The 15,300-nt window shown below is 40.9% G+C and overlaps 2 protein-coding genes across 2 annotated transcripts; one reads left to right on the forward strand and one right to left on the reverse strand.

Moving 5' to 3' along the window:
• Nucleotides 1–2,841: 2,841 nt before the first annotated feature.
• On the forward strand, nucleotides 2,842–5,337 carry LOC117269881 (tripartite motif-containing protein 16-like). The gene has a single exon (XM_078162129.1). It carries the CDS (start codon nucleotides 2,857–2,859, stop codon nucleotides 4,621–4,623), a length of 1,767 nt encoding a protein of 588 aa, XP_078018255.1. The 5' UTR covers nucleotides 2,842–2,856; the 3' UTR covers nucleotides 4,624–5,337.
• Nucleotides 5,338–5,939: 602 nt separating this feature from the next.
• Nucleotides 5,940–6,982, reverse strand: LOC117270090 (pumilio homolog 3-like). The gene is made up of 4 exons (XM_078162130.1): nucleotides 6,910–6,982; nucleotides 6,722–6,826; nucleotides 6,614–6,667; nucleotides 5,940–6,292 (listed from the first exon to the last, which is right to left on the reverse strand). The coding sequence occupies exons 1-4, from the start codon at nucleotides 6,974–6,976 to the stop codon at nucleotides 6,051–6,053; spliced, it is 468 nt and encodes a 155-aa protein (XP_078018256.1). The 5' UTR covers nucleotides 6,977–6,982; the 3' UTR covers nucleotides 5,940–6,050.
• Nucleotides 6,983–15,300: the final 8,318 nt, after the last annotated feature.

Raw genomic sequence — 15,300 nt, forward strand, 5'->3', positions numbered from 1 at the left:
TTGGAAAACCATTTCAGGTGACTACCTCTTGAAGCTCATGGAGAGAATGCCAAGAGTGTGCAAAGCAGTAATCAGAGCAAAGGGTGGCTATTTTGAAGAAACTAGAATATAAAACATGTTTTCAGTTATTTCACCTTTTTTTGTTAAGCACATAACTCCACGTGTTCATTCATAGTTTTAATGCCTTCAGTGAGAATCTACAATGTAAATAGTCATGAAAATAAAGAAAACGCATTGAATGAGAAGGTGTGTCCAAACTTTTGGCCTGTACTGTATGTGTGAGTTGTTTGTGTCTGGCCACCTGTATACTGCTTACCTTTATAGATATCTGTTTGTGTATCCAGGGCAGACAGTTCCAGGATTACAGAAGACGTGTGGACCAGGAGGAGATTCAGAGGCTCCAGGAGCTGGTGAAAACACAATCACAGCAGGCTGAGGCCCTCAGGAGAGAAATTGGCACCCTGTCTCATAAAGGGGGCCACGTCCTGCCCCCCTGCCAGGCCCCACTGCCCCCGCTCCCCCCCTGCCATCCCCTACAGGCTACACCCACACCAGCAAACAAGGACCAGGGTATCCATCCGAACAGCTTAAAGCACAAAACTCACCCGGCAGATCAGGAGCTAATTAGGCGGGGACCACAAACACCTACAGTTACTGTAAGGTGACAGGTAACGCTCACTAATAGCACTTCGTCAGGAGTTATTGTTATTTTTAAGTTTAAAAAATACATCTGTTTTTGACTACTGTGTTTGTTCATAATTAAAAGCCTTAGAAGATGAGGGTGTTTTTATTTTGTCTTTACTGAACGCAACTCTGTAAAGTGTGAAGCCTCCTCGTCACTTTTCCTCTCATCATCAAGTTTAAAACTGATCTTAAAAAGAAACAGTCAACATATGTAGAGATGCTAAATGTGGAGCAATGTGATCTCTTTTCTTGGTTTTAGTTAAATGTCTAGCAGCCTCAAGAAACTTACGCGGAATTTTTACTTCTGCGTTGAATCGACACCATACCTACAGCGTAGGCTCTGCATCAATGTAGAGCCTACACCGTAGCCTACACCGTAGGCTGACATGCAACTCCCCATAAATGAAACATTTTGGCAAAGTAGACCTGTCTATTTTTGTCAGCTGAAGCCATTTCCCTCAGTGGAAACAAAGCTTTAATTTACTTTAATTTTGAACATAAGAAACAATAAATTGTTAAAGACAATAAAGCCTCCACAAATTAGCATTTTAAGTCTTGTGTGTGATTTACCCTGGCTTCATATGAGCAGAGGAAATCCTCGCTCAATGCTAGGCTAATTTATACAATGTAAAATGCTATAGGCTTGTGCTAATAACATTAGCATGCTGTATTTGTTTGGAAAACATGTTTATTATCAGACAGTTGTTTTGTCGGTGAAACTTGTGAGTTGTAATGGAGCCGGATTTTGTAACGTTACCTTTGTTAAATGTTGCTGTTGCCCCTAGCTTCATATGAGAAGAGGAAAGGTCTGCTAGCTGCTAGGCTAATTTATTCAATGCAAAATGCCATAGGCTTGTGCTAAAAACATTAGCATGTTGTATTTGTGGGGAAAATGTGTCCAGATAAAGACACGTGAATGCTGCGAGTTATAGTGAAGCTGATTTGTGTACTTGTGTTTGAAATTGTCTCCATTAAGTCATGTTTAATGTGTGTTTAATGTGTGTTTGAGTCAACTAAACTTTACAGCACTTCACAGAAACCCCCGCTGCCAACTAGTGTTATGGAGGTGTAACTGCAGAGTGACACAGACACACCACCGCACAAGTACAAATGCTCACAACAGTGTAGGCAGCGTGCGTAGGCTACGGCATAGTGTCATAAGTATAAATCCCGCTTAACTCTTGTCTGCTTAATTATTAACAAATAAAGAGAGAAAAAAACAAGAGCTACTATAGTCAATAGCTGAACTAGACAAACATTATGCATTGACCCCAACTGAAATGCAGACAGAATTTAAGCTCCTATCAACAAGGGAGGCAGAGATATTGCTACTCAAAACCCGAGACATCTTATAGACCCTTTTAGGGCCAACGTCACAATGTTTTTTGCAAAAGTCTAATAACCCGAGAGGAAAATCCCACTGGTCCAGGTAACCAGGCAATGTTGACTTCTGTGATGACCTAAAAATACTGAATAGAAACCACTCCTCGGATTGCTCAATCACTGTTCATTACAACAACGGTTTTTCATCATGCCCTGAGGCCAAGTGTGTGTGTGTGTGTGTGTGTGTGTGTGTGTGTGTGTGTGTGTGTGTGTGTGTGTGTGAAATACCATAAGAACTTTGTTTCATGAATGAAGTCAAGTCAGGTCTTAATCATTTTGATTGCCCAAACATGTTTGTGATTGTTCATAAGAATGATGACGTGCCAAAAAAAATTTGGAAGAGTCATTTCATGGAAAGATCTTATTTCAAAAGAAAGCAAAAACTGAGAAAGGAGCTGTGGGTAGTGAATATTAATTATAAAAAATAAAATAAAGGTCTGTAAAACCAAATGATCTGGTCAGCAGGACACAGAAGACAGCTGTGGACTTCCAAGGAATGCAAGGCATGTTTCTTATTATCTTTGCAGGTAGGGTCAGTTTAGAGCACTTAATATTTTGGTTGTCTTGTCCAGTTTGTATCATCTGATCTTCATGTAGGAAACTGGATTACAACTAAAGTTCAAACTGCTTCTCTTAGGAATTAATTAAAAACTCAAGATAGTGTTTTCATCCTTTAGGGGATGAACACAAACAGGTTGTTTCTAAGCACTCCTCTTTCAGGAATGAAGCAGTAAACCACTCCCTCTTTGTTCACAAGCGCTACAATATTCATTATCAGTGAGAAGTAAAATGGCACAGCAAGGAGATCAGATTAGCCTGAGAAAACTCTGCTATTCGATCTGTCTGGATCTACTGAAGGATCCGGTGACTATTGCCTGTGGAGACAACTACTGTATGAGCTGTATTAAAAGCCACTGGGATAAAGAGGATCAGAGGCAAATCCACAGCTGTCCTCAGTGCAGACGGACCTTTGTACCGAGGCCTGCTCTGGTGAAAAACACCATGTTAGCAGATTTAGTGGAGGAACAGAAGACGACAGGACTCCAAGCTGCTCCAGCTGATCACTATGCCAGACCTGAAGATGTAGGATGTGATTTCTGCACTGGGAGAAAGCGGAAAGCTGTCAAGTCCTGTCTACCGTGTCTGGTTTCTGCCTGTAAGCAGCACCTCCAGCCTCACTATGAAGTTGTTCCATTAAAGAAACACAAGCTGGTCGACCCCTCGAAGGAGCTTCAGGAGAACATCTGTACTCGTCACAATGAGGTGATTAAGATTTTCTGCCGCACTGATCAGCAGTGTATCTGTTATCTGTGCTCCTTGGATGAACGTAAAGGCCACGACACCGTCTCAGCTGCAGCAGAAATGAGGAAAAAGCAGCAACAGCTCAGTGTGAGATGGCAACACATCCCTCCGAGAATCCAGAACAGAGAGAAAGATGTGACGGTGCTTCAGCAGGAGCTGGAGGCTATCAACCGCTCTGCTGATAAAGCAGTGAGGGACAGTGAGAAGATGTCCACAGAGCTAGTCCAACTTATTGAGAAAAAAAGGACAGATATGAAGCAACGGATCAGATCCCGGCAGAAAAGTGAAGTCAGTCGGGTCAAAGAGCTTCAGGAGAAGCTGCAGCAGGAGATCACTGAACTGAGGCAAAAAGGCAATCAGCTGCAGAAGCTCGTACAAACACAGAATTACACCCAGTTTCTGCGGAGCTACCCCTCACTGCCAAACCTTACCAACTTTAAGGAGTCATCCAGCATCAAAATCCATCCTGTGCGACACTTTGAGGATGTGACTGCAGCTGTGTCAGAAGCCGGAAAAAAACTACAGGACACTTGTAACAAGGAATGGAACAAGATCTCAAAGACAGTGACTGAAGTGGATGTTTTACTTCCTCAAAATCCCCAGACGAGAGCTGAATTATCACAATATGCAGTTCACAAGAATCGGTTTGAACTTGATCCAAACACAGCAAGCATGCAACTGGTATTATCTAAAGAGAACCGAAAAGCAACACTGATGAGAGATGAACAGTCATATCCCGTTCATCAAGACAGATTTATGAGCAGGTCTCAGGTTCTGTGTAAAAAAAGTCTGACGGGTGGACGTCAGTACTGGGAAGTGGAGTGGAGTGGTTTAGGAGTTTCAGTAGCAGTCGCATACAAGGCCATTGCCAGAACAGGAGATGAAAGTAGGTTTGGAGAAAATGACAAGTCTTGGACATTAGACTGTGTGAAGAAAAGTATGCATACGACTTACGATTTCAAACATAACAGTAACAAAACTACCATCACAAAACCTCTGTCCTCCAGAGTAGGAGTGTTTCTAGATTACAAGGCAGGTATTCTGTCCTTCTACAGCGTCTCTGAAACTATCACTCCAATCCACAAAGTCCAGACCACATTCACTGAGCCTCTCTACGCTGGACTCGGTGTTTGCTATTTTGGATCTACAGCTGAATTTTGGGAAGTCAAGCAGGCAAGAGTTGATGCGGGAGTTTTCCCTCCAAACAACAGTTGTTTAGATCGGCAAACAGAGTGGGCTTTGCAAATTAGATAAAGGTTGACTCAGCTCAAAATGGACATTCATCCACTGGAAAATGTGACCTTTTGTTTGGTGTATATAGTTGTGCTAAATTTCCATATTTGCATTGTTGCTGTCATATTTTCTGCCCTGTTTGTTTGTTAGGGCTTCACTGAGCAGCACTGCAAGTCTTCTTCTTTTAATCACAGCTGACTAGTTGATTACATGTTTATTCTCACATTGTCAGAGTATTCAGAAGAGTAGAGTTAAGTTTTGATCATTTTTCTAATTCATCACTAGGGAGATTATTTCTTTCTTTCTTTCTTTTTTGCCATACTTTGCTATTTGCTGTGTGTAAAGTAAATATGTAGATGAAAAGATACACAAGATTGAGTCCTGTAGAAGAATTTATTGACTGGATATATGAACAAAGTTGATTTATTTTCATTGAAGTAATGAAGTATGTTTGTTCCAGGAGTTTTGTATTTTTCAGTAGTTTTTTATTTTATTTTATTTCATTTTAAATTTTTGATTTTATTCAGTTATGTACCAGTTAGTTTTCAGAGTGGGTTTTGGTTAAAGTTTAGTTTTTATTGCTTAAAAATTTAACGTTTAAGTCTAGTTTTTATTAGTTTCTGTATTAGTTTTAGTTGTTGTTTTTTAATAGTATGAGTGTATTTGTCATTTGGGATTCAACTTTTCTAAATTTGATTCAATAATAAAATCCTCAACAAAACATTTTAAACGTAATGAGAGCTTTCTTTCGCGTCCAATCCAAAAAACATCATCGTAACAACAGAGACTCACTACAACCAAACTCCCATATTGTAGCGAGCTGTGTCTCGTCTCGTGTGTCCTGAGAGGGGGAGAGACTGTGCCATGGACTGTGATTACTCTAAGCAGCAAGCATGGGAATTTATAGAGTGCTCCAGGGATGACATTTTTCTTTAGGCCGATGCAGAAGTTAGTGTCGCGCTGTTTCTCTTGTCAAAAAGTCTATGGGTCGACTATGGGAAACCAGTAGCCCGGCATTACTGTTGTTATTTATAGCACATGGCGTCATTGTTCCCCAGATGTTCCCTTTTCCTTGTCCACACAAATTCAAAGTAACCTGAGTTTTGAAAAATCTGCACCTTAGAGGGCATGTCTTTGTTTTAGTGACCTAAAACTAGAAAAACTCGAACAACTAGAAATATATTCTTTATTTCAGAAAAGGTGAAACAACATGCAATGCAAACGACTTCTGACTGAGCATAAACTGACTCTTGGCATTTTTCAGATGCTCGTCATCTTCAGAACAAGATATTCTGTGACACTGTTTATCATTATAAGTTATTCCTTTAATGAGTTTGCATGTATGGGGGGCTAGCTGTACTGTACATACTGTATGTGATCTGTAGTGGAGCGTTTCAGTTCAACCTGAAGACGTGAAAATAGAAGGTCAGAGTTAAGGGGCTCAACTCTCAATTTCTGCCTGTGGGTGTGTGTGTGTGCGTGCGTGCATGCGTGCGTGTGTACCTCCTGAGGTCCCCCCACACTTGTTTGCACTGACAGATGATCTGGAACATGTCCTTCCTCTCCGCCTGCTGTTTGCTCTTCTTCAGATCCTTCTTCCTCTGCTGCCTGTTCTTCTTCAGCTCCTCCTCCGTCAGCTCCTTCGTCTTCGGCTTAAACTCACCTTTCTTCATCCTCTTGGCCTCCGGACCTGACACACACACACACACACACACACACAGAAATGACTTGTCTTGACACTTTGACAAGACAGGCAACCAAACACAAGCACATGTTAATGATGTTTATATCCCCTTTGTTTAAATGTAAAGTATATTTCAAGCTGTATTTGTGGTGCATTTGTACTGCATGTTGACTGTACTTGTTACATGTTACTAATATTTTATTGACATGTAACATGCAGCACTTGATGAGGGCTAACAAAAGAACCTGAGTGAAAACACTAACTGGTCAGAACGCTCACAAGCAATGAGAAGTAAGAGACTTTTGCAGCAAGCAGATTTTATCTCACCTCCACCCTCTTCTTTATTTTTCCCTTTAAACGGCATTTTCCTCTTCTGTGGCCCTTTCCCAGCTTTGGAGAAAGCAAATTTGTGTTCTCCCTTGCCGCCATCTCCACCTTTCCCCGGCCTGCCTTTCCTCTCTGTGTTGTTGTACGGTTTGAAGGGCTTCTTACCACCTGGCTTACCGCCTGGTTTTCCACCAAGTTTGGTCCCTATGGAATCTGGACAAGAGTGAAAAATGACGATGACAAACCTGGTCTAAAGTGATGGAGTACATAGTTGGTTAATGTTGACTGCAGCTTACCTTTTCCTTTCTGTGTTAGCTTCTTTCCTCCTTTGGGAGAAAAGGGTTTTTTGGATTTAGCCTCCATCCTAACGTGCGTCTAAGATTGAAATGGAGACGAGGAAGACAAACGTACAAGTGATCATAAATCTGGGCTCTAAAGAGATTAACACACTCCACATATTTCCAGGTGTATTTGAAGACTCAGTAGCTGAGCGGTAATGCTGCCTAAGCATAAAGTATCTATTTCATTTTTCACCTCCCGCTGCCTCCAGAAAATAAACATCCTGAAGGACTCATCTCACCCTGCCCACCATCTGTTTGACCTTCTGACCTTAGGCAGACGTTATCGGACAATCAAAACACGCATCAGCAGACTGTTGAACAGTTTTTACCCCAAAGCCATTACTACACTGAACGCTGCACTGAAATCACACAGCCGGTAATATTTAATATTTATACTTGCATCGTGTGCAATAACTTTATTAAGTTATTTATTTTATGTGCAATAATTTTAACTTATATCCGCAGCAGGTCTCCAAGGTGAACAGCCTCTGGCATGTTAGGTCAAGGTAGCATATGTTGGCACTGCTTGTGTGTGTCTTTAGAGTATGAATGATATCAGGTTAGGTTGGCTTTAGGAAATCAGATGAATTATGTAATTTGAATTAAAAATAATAATGGTCACGAGTTTTGGGTAGTGACCGAAAGAATGAGATTGCGAGTACAAGCAGCCGAAATGAGTTTCCTCCGCAGGGTGGCTGGGCTCAGCCTTAGGGATAGGGCGAGGAGCTCGGACATCCGGGAGGGACTCGGAGTAGAGCCGGGAGGGACTCGGAGTAGAGCCGCTGCTCCTCCACATCGAGAGGAGCCAGTTGAGGTGGTTCGGGCATCTGATAAGGATGCCTTCCGGACGCCTCCCTTGGGAGGTGTTTCGGGCATGTCCAACCGGGAGGAGACCTCGGGGCCGCCCCAGGACACGCTGGAGGGACTACATCACCCGGCTGGCCTAGGAACACCTCGGGGTTCCCGCGGACGGAAGTGGCTGGGGAGAGGACTGTCCGGGGCTGCGTCTGAAAGGTCAAGTAGTATGGATTGTAGTAGACCAAATTAATATGTGGTATGTCCGAAACCGTAGTCGGGAGGAGCAGTATGCTACCACCCCTACTAAACACGCCTACATTGTAGTATGATGGCAAAGCATACTGCAGGGCTACTACTTACCCAAAATGCACCACGGCCTTCTTCTTCGTAGGGGTGTGCGATATGGACAAAAAATAATATCTCGATATTTTGGGGATTTTGAAGATAACGATAATTAGACAATATTCTTTTAAACATGTGTTTTAAACAACCTGCGTTATAGCTCATTAATTATTTCTCATGGATGATATTAATGGAAAAATGTTCTTAACATTTCTTGCTGCTTTTTTACCTGCTCTCTCTGTTTGACTCTGGTGACGGCCTTTTGTAGCGTCAATTCCGGGTCCATTTGCAACTGTTCAGATAGGCGTTTGTCACGCAGACTCACCACAAGCCTGTCCCTCACCACCTTATCATGTAGAACCCCGTAACCGCAGTGCTCTGCCCGGCAGCGCAACGCCGTAATGAAACTGTCGGCCGTCTCGCCCGTTTCTTGAAGCCGCTGATTAAACTTTGCTCTCTCAAAGATCACATTCCTGCGATTCTCTTCTGCTTGCGTCTCCAATCCAGAAGCAATGCGGAATCTGTCGAAGCGTTTAATCCATTTAGGCCAGTCTTAAGCCTTGAAGGTGAACTTTTCCGGCGGGGAGACTTGAAACTGTGCCATGTTGTTGCTTCGTTCAGCTAATTGTGGCTAGGCTAGGTAGCTCCGTAGACGGTCTTCCGGTACTGCGAACTTTAGCCTGACAGGCTGGGACCTGTCACTACAGTTGACCCACGTCTTTCGAAGCTGCTGGAGCATCCGTGGGGCGGTGTTGCCATGTTGTATCGCTAATGTTTGTTTGGCAGCAGGCTGACCAAGGTGCCAGTGAGAGATCATGTGACCACCTCGGCGTACTGCGGCGTGCTGCTGCACGCAAGTTACGTAGCTCTTGTTCGGTGAATGTGTGGGGTTTCAACCTTTCAACGTGTGTTTTCAGTTGTTTTTGTTAAGTCATTTGCATACTCGATAACGTAAATTTGCACATCGTTAAAACAACAATGACGATATTATCGTTAACGATATATATCGCCCACCCCTTCTTCGTCCTCTTCTTCATTGTAGACGTTGCACGGCATGTTACCGCCCTCATCAGAGGGCAAGATTCAAAACATCATGGCGGAGCAACGGCATATATATATGTATATATATATATATATATATATATATATATATATATATATATATATATATATATATATATATATGTTTGACCATTTCATGTATAATGTTGCATTGTTGTGGCTGCACAGGTCTGTACGCCTCCTTCATTATGTGCAACAAGCTAAAGATTTAAGTTGCACAAATATACAATTATCAACACACAGTTTTCATTGGTCAAAAATGTATTTCTGCTATTATGATTATGAACAAAGCGGTCTGTTTTATACCGGTATTAAGTTAGTTTGATATTGGACATTCACATTCGTTTGACATTCAAAAGACAACAACAAACAACAATAATAAAATAAGTAATGATAATAATAAATACTAGTACTGTTAAAACAAATGATGATTAAGTCTGGCATAATGAAAGTACATCATGGCAGAGCAGTGTTATTGGATGTCAATGTACTGTGTGAGGTGACAGGTGTTCAAAGTGACTCAGCCTACACACATGACAGAATGTGCTGGTGGAAATGCTGTATCTAGATATTGATATTCAATGAACTAATCACTTGATTGACACATGATGTTAGCGTTGTGACACCTATGAGAAGTGATGATGGTTGTCATCACCATAACAGGTTGGATTATTTCAAAAACAATATAAAGGATCTTCAAAGTGCAAAGTTTAAGTTTTTGAGTGTGGCATGTCATGTCATTGCCTACTGTGGCAGTGAATTAATTATGTGCAAAAGCTCGCCTACGCCTCGCAGTTTGCATGTTGAGAAGCATGAGAGATCTTGCAGACATGTTGCTGGTGGGTAAAGAGTGGCCAGCTTCATTTTTGGGCAATTTCAATGATCACAGGTGCGTTCAGATTTTGGTGCAGTATCTCAGTCAAGCCAGCAGATGGGGTGCTTTCCCACCAATCTTTTAGTACCGAATGGACCCAACGTGTTTCCCTCATGAAAAACTGCTATTAAATTACTACACAAAACCTATTCGTGTAGTAGGGGCTGTGTAGTCACCTGGGGCCGGTTGCACCAACTGGTCTTTACTACGCCTGGTCGTAAGTCCTAAGACGGTCTTTGTTAAGACCAGTCTTAAGGAGTGGACTTACGCCGGTTGCACCAACAGGGCTTACGCCTGGTCTTAACTACGCTGGTTTTAGCTGTGCGCGTCCATGTGAATGCCCCCGGAATGCCCCACGCGGCCTGCCTAGAGGAGCGCGGTGACGTTAAATGACGTGCCACTGAATCACCCCGCCCCTCTCATCTGTGTTGACAGTTTATTTACAGTTTAAGATTTGAAGAAAACATGAAGGATCAACTAAAAACTTTACCGACACTGAAATTAGAAAATTAATCAAGCTGTACAGCGAGCACAAGGACGTATAACAAATAAGAAAAAACAGTCGGTATGGGCAGAGATAACGGGCCACATCAATACGTGTTCAGACTCTGGCTGCCTTCATACAGAGGCTGACATGAGGAAGAAGTGGAAAGATCTCCTCAGCAAGGCAAAAAAATACATCTCCTCCAAAAAAAATCATCCAACTGGCGGGGGTCCTCCCCGAAAACCTCAATTTACAGTGACATCATTGTTGACGTATTTGGGGAGGATTCCCCTGCCTGGTGGGAAGGCTGGTGGTAGTGCTGCGTTGCAGCCTAACACAAACTGTAAATCCAGTGACAGCTCTTCAGTAAGTTCAAACAGATCTCTCCTACCGAACTGAAACCTCTCAATCAGCTCCTCGTCATTAGGCTATGTCCAGTTGCTTCTGTCCCTAATTAGCCTACCCTCTCCCGTCTAAATGCCCGCTCCTATACAGACGGTGGATGAGACGTGCCATAATCAAGTTGTGCTCTCTGCGCTCTAGGGCGCATGAGCGCAGCTTGATAATGACCTTACACCTGCTCTTGACTAGGTGTAAGATTTACGCCCGGTCTTAGTGAGAAGAAGGCTTAAGCCCTGTTGGTGCAACCGGCGTATCTATTAGGTCGGACTTAGAACGCCAAGTTACCACCGACTTAGCTTAAGACCAGGCTTAAGACCAGTTGGTGCAACCGGCCCCTGTAGTAATTGTGTAGTAAATCTGTAGTTTATACACTACTCATGACACACCAGTAGAGTTTTGTAGTAAAACAGCAGTGTTTCCAGTAGTAACCAAGCAGAGTAGTGAAAGGGGCTGTTAAAATACTACTGCTTCATTACACAGGCATTCAAATAGTGATTATGTAGAGATTTTACTACTTGCTTGTATAGTAAATGTGTAGTCACAACACTACAGCAACACTACATATTTTACATAGTGATCAAGTAGAGGTTTTTACTACTTGCTCATATAGTGAATATGTAGTCACAACACTACAGCAACACTACTTATGACACACCAGTAGATTTTTGTAGTAAAACAGTAGTGTTTCTAGTAGTAACCACGCAGAGTAGTGAAGGAGCTGTTAAAACACTACTGCTTCATTACACAGGCATTTAAATACTGATTATGTAGAGATTTTACTACTTGCTTATATAGTAAATATGTAGTCACAACACTACAGCAACACTGCATATTTTAAATAGTGATCAATTAGATTTTAGTGCTTGAATATACATACTTGATGTGTATACACACAGTAGTTTTTCATGAGGCTCTGTGTGTATCTCAAGTATCATAGTGTTCAGAATAGACAATGAGAGTCTACTGTAAAATTGTTTTTTGTTTTTTATATATAGAAGCGAAGGTAATTTCTCAGGGATTTCATTTCGGGATATTCCACTGATCATTCATATACATTTACAATTCAATAAAATTAAAGGATATTTGTGATATAATACAGTAACTGAAAACACAACAGGATTTTTTTAATTGAAGTGATTTATTACTTTATAATTATCCAACCACACACACAATTTACAAAAACAGTTGTAGCCTGGCGAAATTAAACCAGCACAGGACACAGAAATATCTTTTCTACTTGTACATACTAATCAGTAGGTATGAGTAGTATCTAGTGGTAGTTCGTAGTAGTAGTATGCCTTTCGGACGCAGCCCCTGCTTCTTTGCTGAGGCTGCTGCCCCCGTGACCCGGACCCGGATAAGCGGAGGACGACGAGTACGAGTACGAGTAAAAACTTATTTAAGACAATGTAATGACTTATACAGCCTGATATTTAAAACTGTAAGGACTTGCAAACACCTTGTAGGACATAAAAGTATGTAAGTGGAGATTCTACACAGGCAAGAGTAAATGTCACCAAGTAACGTTACATAAACTACACCTGTATTTTTACTGTCTCTTGACCTCAGTATCTACATTATAAGATATTGTTTACTGTTCAAAGGGAGGTGTTGTTGTTACAGTTCACTACATTTATCTTCTAGCTGCTTTCAGAAGTTTCAGAAGCAGCGTTTAAACACAAATAACACCAAGTTGTTACAGTAAGAGGCACTGTTCAAGAGTCACTAACTGTCTACTACCGTTAACGTTAGTTAACGAGCCAGTAATAAATAAGTTAACACTCTGGAGAAACTCTTTTTCATGCCTATAATTTTTAGATACTTTTTTTACCGGTGATATGCTGCGCATTTACTTCCGAGTGATGCGTTTTAGATTGTGTTGTCGATACTTTAATTTGGGTAACGTTAAAGGAGTTTGGGTACTCCTGCCGAAGCTAGTTAACCTAGCTAATAGGGTCATTATATGAAAACGTGCCATTTCCCATTCTTAATGTTTGATTTTCAAAGTACTGTTTTAAAACTATTTATGACCCTTTTTGGATTAAATAGATCCTTACCTATCAGAAATAGGTGCTGTGCCATCTCAGGCTATCTTATTTTTTTATTTTTTTCCACATTTAATCAACATGCATATGTGTGTTTTGTCAACCCTGTTACGTTACACCAATTAGTGTTTGAAAATGTTTTAAATGCATATTTACAACAAATCTGATATACTTTGAAGGATAAATCTCCCCTTGTTACACTGAGTGTGTTTGTACAGTGGGAATATTGAGGTGTTTATGTTTTATCCATGGATGAATACGCTCATTTGCAATTGACACTTTCACAGACGAAAAACGTTCTTGGCAGCCATTACTAGCCATGTGGTGAAGGTCATGAGACCACATGGTGTGCATTCATTAGAGGCTTATATCATGTTATTTATGTACATTAAAATTCGAATATTTTAGATATTTGTTATTTCGAACAAATATCTTTTTAACGTGTCCTTTTGTGGAAACAGGGCTGACACAATAAGCTTGTCCCCCTCTGTCAAACATTATATAACTCTAAGAAAAATCATGAAAAGAAGAGGACACTTATTTGTCTTTTCACCAGCATGTTCACAAACGGAAGCTGATTTCACTCACTGATGATGCAACTTTCGGAGCAGTCCATTATCTCAGAAGGGGTGTTTTCATTAAAAGTAACAGGGTTGACGACTACCTGGTGACCCGACTAAATTGATGTTTTTTTTACAACATTTTACATATATTAGGATTAAAACCCATTCATGAATAATGAAAGGACACTTGAGGCTTTATATATAAGTTAATGTTTTTATGATAGTTTGACTTTTTTGGGCCTTAATAGCTAGTAAAAGTAAAACAATCATGTTGAGCGACAGGCCATTTTTACAGTTTTTGAATGATGCTTCATACAAAAAGGTGTTTAAAACTCTTTGAAAACAAAATAAATAAAATTTTACATTGTTTTAATGTTACAAGAGATATCATGGAAAATAAATTCTAAAATGATTATAGTGTATTTATTGTTTATTGACATTTACAGCACAGTTTTGTTTGAGAGACACAAAATGGCACGTTTTCGTATAATGACCCTGCTACATCCTGCAGAACCACGCCAATCCAGATGAAATACACTTTTTAGGTGGTCCCTTTAACGAGCTCTGTATCACACAAGCCCTACACCTTCCCTGGTTAATGTCAACAGCTAAAAAAGTGACAAACAGCAATGAACAATGGCGAATAGACCGCCTGGAATTTGAGAGAGATGAAGTGATAGAAATGAATGTGAAAAAAACATTTCAACTTCAGGCTCTTGAGGCAGATTTAAAAACTGCCGAAGTCAAAATCCAGGACCTGCAAAGACAATGCGAGGAGAGTGACATCAAAAAGGGAAAACTAACTGTCGAAACCTTTGACCTCAACAAAAGAATCCTGGATTTGCAAGTGTGCTGTAGAGGCATTGGAAAAGGAGCTTAGCGACAGCCATGACAGTGTCGCTGCACTAAAGAAGGAGCAAAGAACAGATAACGAAACACACGCTGCTGAGGTGAAACAGCTCAGTGATAGTCATATCATTGAGGTGAACGACTACAAACAACAACTGGCTAGTCTAGAGGCAAAACTTCAAGAACAAAAACAGGACTTTGTCAGTGCACTGAGAGCAGAGAGGTCAGAACAAAAGAGGATTAAAGATCAACTCATGGAGCTGAAAGACCAAAATTGGGAGTTAAAGAGGACTATCAGTCGTCAAAAGGATTTGACAGAGGAGGTATTCGACTTACAGGGGACTGTCAAAGGCAAGGACAGAATAATTCAGAAGATGGAAAGGGACATGGCTGAGTACAAGAAGGAAAGACTTCACGTAATGAGAGACTGGTCGACGTTAAGAAACGATAAAGCTACTGCTGAGGCTTCACTGGATGGTCTCGCAAAGAGCAATGCAGACCTCCAGTCAAAATTAACAGCCACACGCTCAATTGACACCAAACTTGCTACAGAGCATCTTCAGACTGTCCTACAAAAACTATGCTTCTCAGATTTTTGATTTATCAAAAATTGAGCCTACAGTGCATCAAAATCTTTGACTGTAAACGGTACTGTAAACATATACATGCAAATTCTTGCTAAATAAATCTTAAATGTTCAGGAAAAAAAGGACAAAATTCTAGAGTCATGGTAGATGATGTGTGGCAAATTTCAGAATTTTATCTCAAAAACTGAATTTTTGACAGCATTTTGAATTTTGCTCTAATGTGATCAATTGGAGTCAATGTAAAAATGGCAATTTCATCAGTTTTTCACTTATGGAACAAATCAATCATTGTTACAAACAAATTACCAACATCTCCATGCTGTCTAGATGCAATATATAT

The sequence above is a fragment of the Epinephelus lanceolatus genome, chromosome 19 (genome assembly GCF_041903045.1).
Source record: "Epinephelus lanceolatus isolate andai-2023 chromosome 19, ASM4190304v1, whole genome shotgun sequence".
NCBI lineage: Eukaryota > Metazoa > Chordata > Actinopteri > Perciformes > Serranidae > Epinephelus > Epinephelus lanceolatus.

What these genes read in the sequence shown, in the direction of transcription:
- LOC117269881 (XM_078162129.1), top strand. Translation starts at nt 2,857, where the DNA reads ATGGCACAGCAAGGAGATCAGATTAGCCTGAGAAAACTCTGCTATTCG.
- LOC117270090 (XM_078162130.1), bottom strand. Translation starts at nt 6,976, where the DNA reads ATGGAGGCTAAATCCAAAAAACCCTTTTCTCCCAAAGGAGGAAAGAAG. An exon ending in GAAAGGCAGGCCGGGGAAAG is followed by an intron (nt 6,668 to 6,721) that starts GTGGAGATGGCG and finishes AAGCTGGGAAAG; the next exon opens with GGCCACAGAAGAGGAAAATG. An exon ending in AAATAAAGAAGAGGGTGGAG is followed by an intron (nt 6,293 to 6,613) that starts GTGAGATAAAAT and finishes TGTGTGTGTCAG; the next exon opens with GTCCGGAGGCCAAGAGGATG.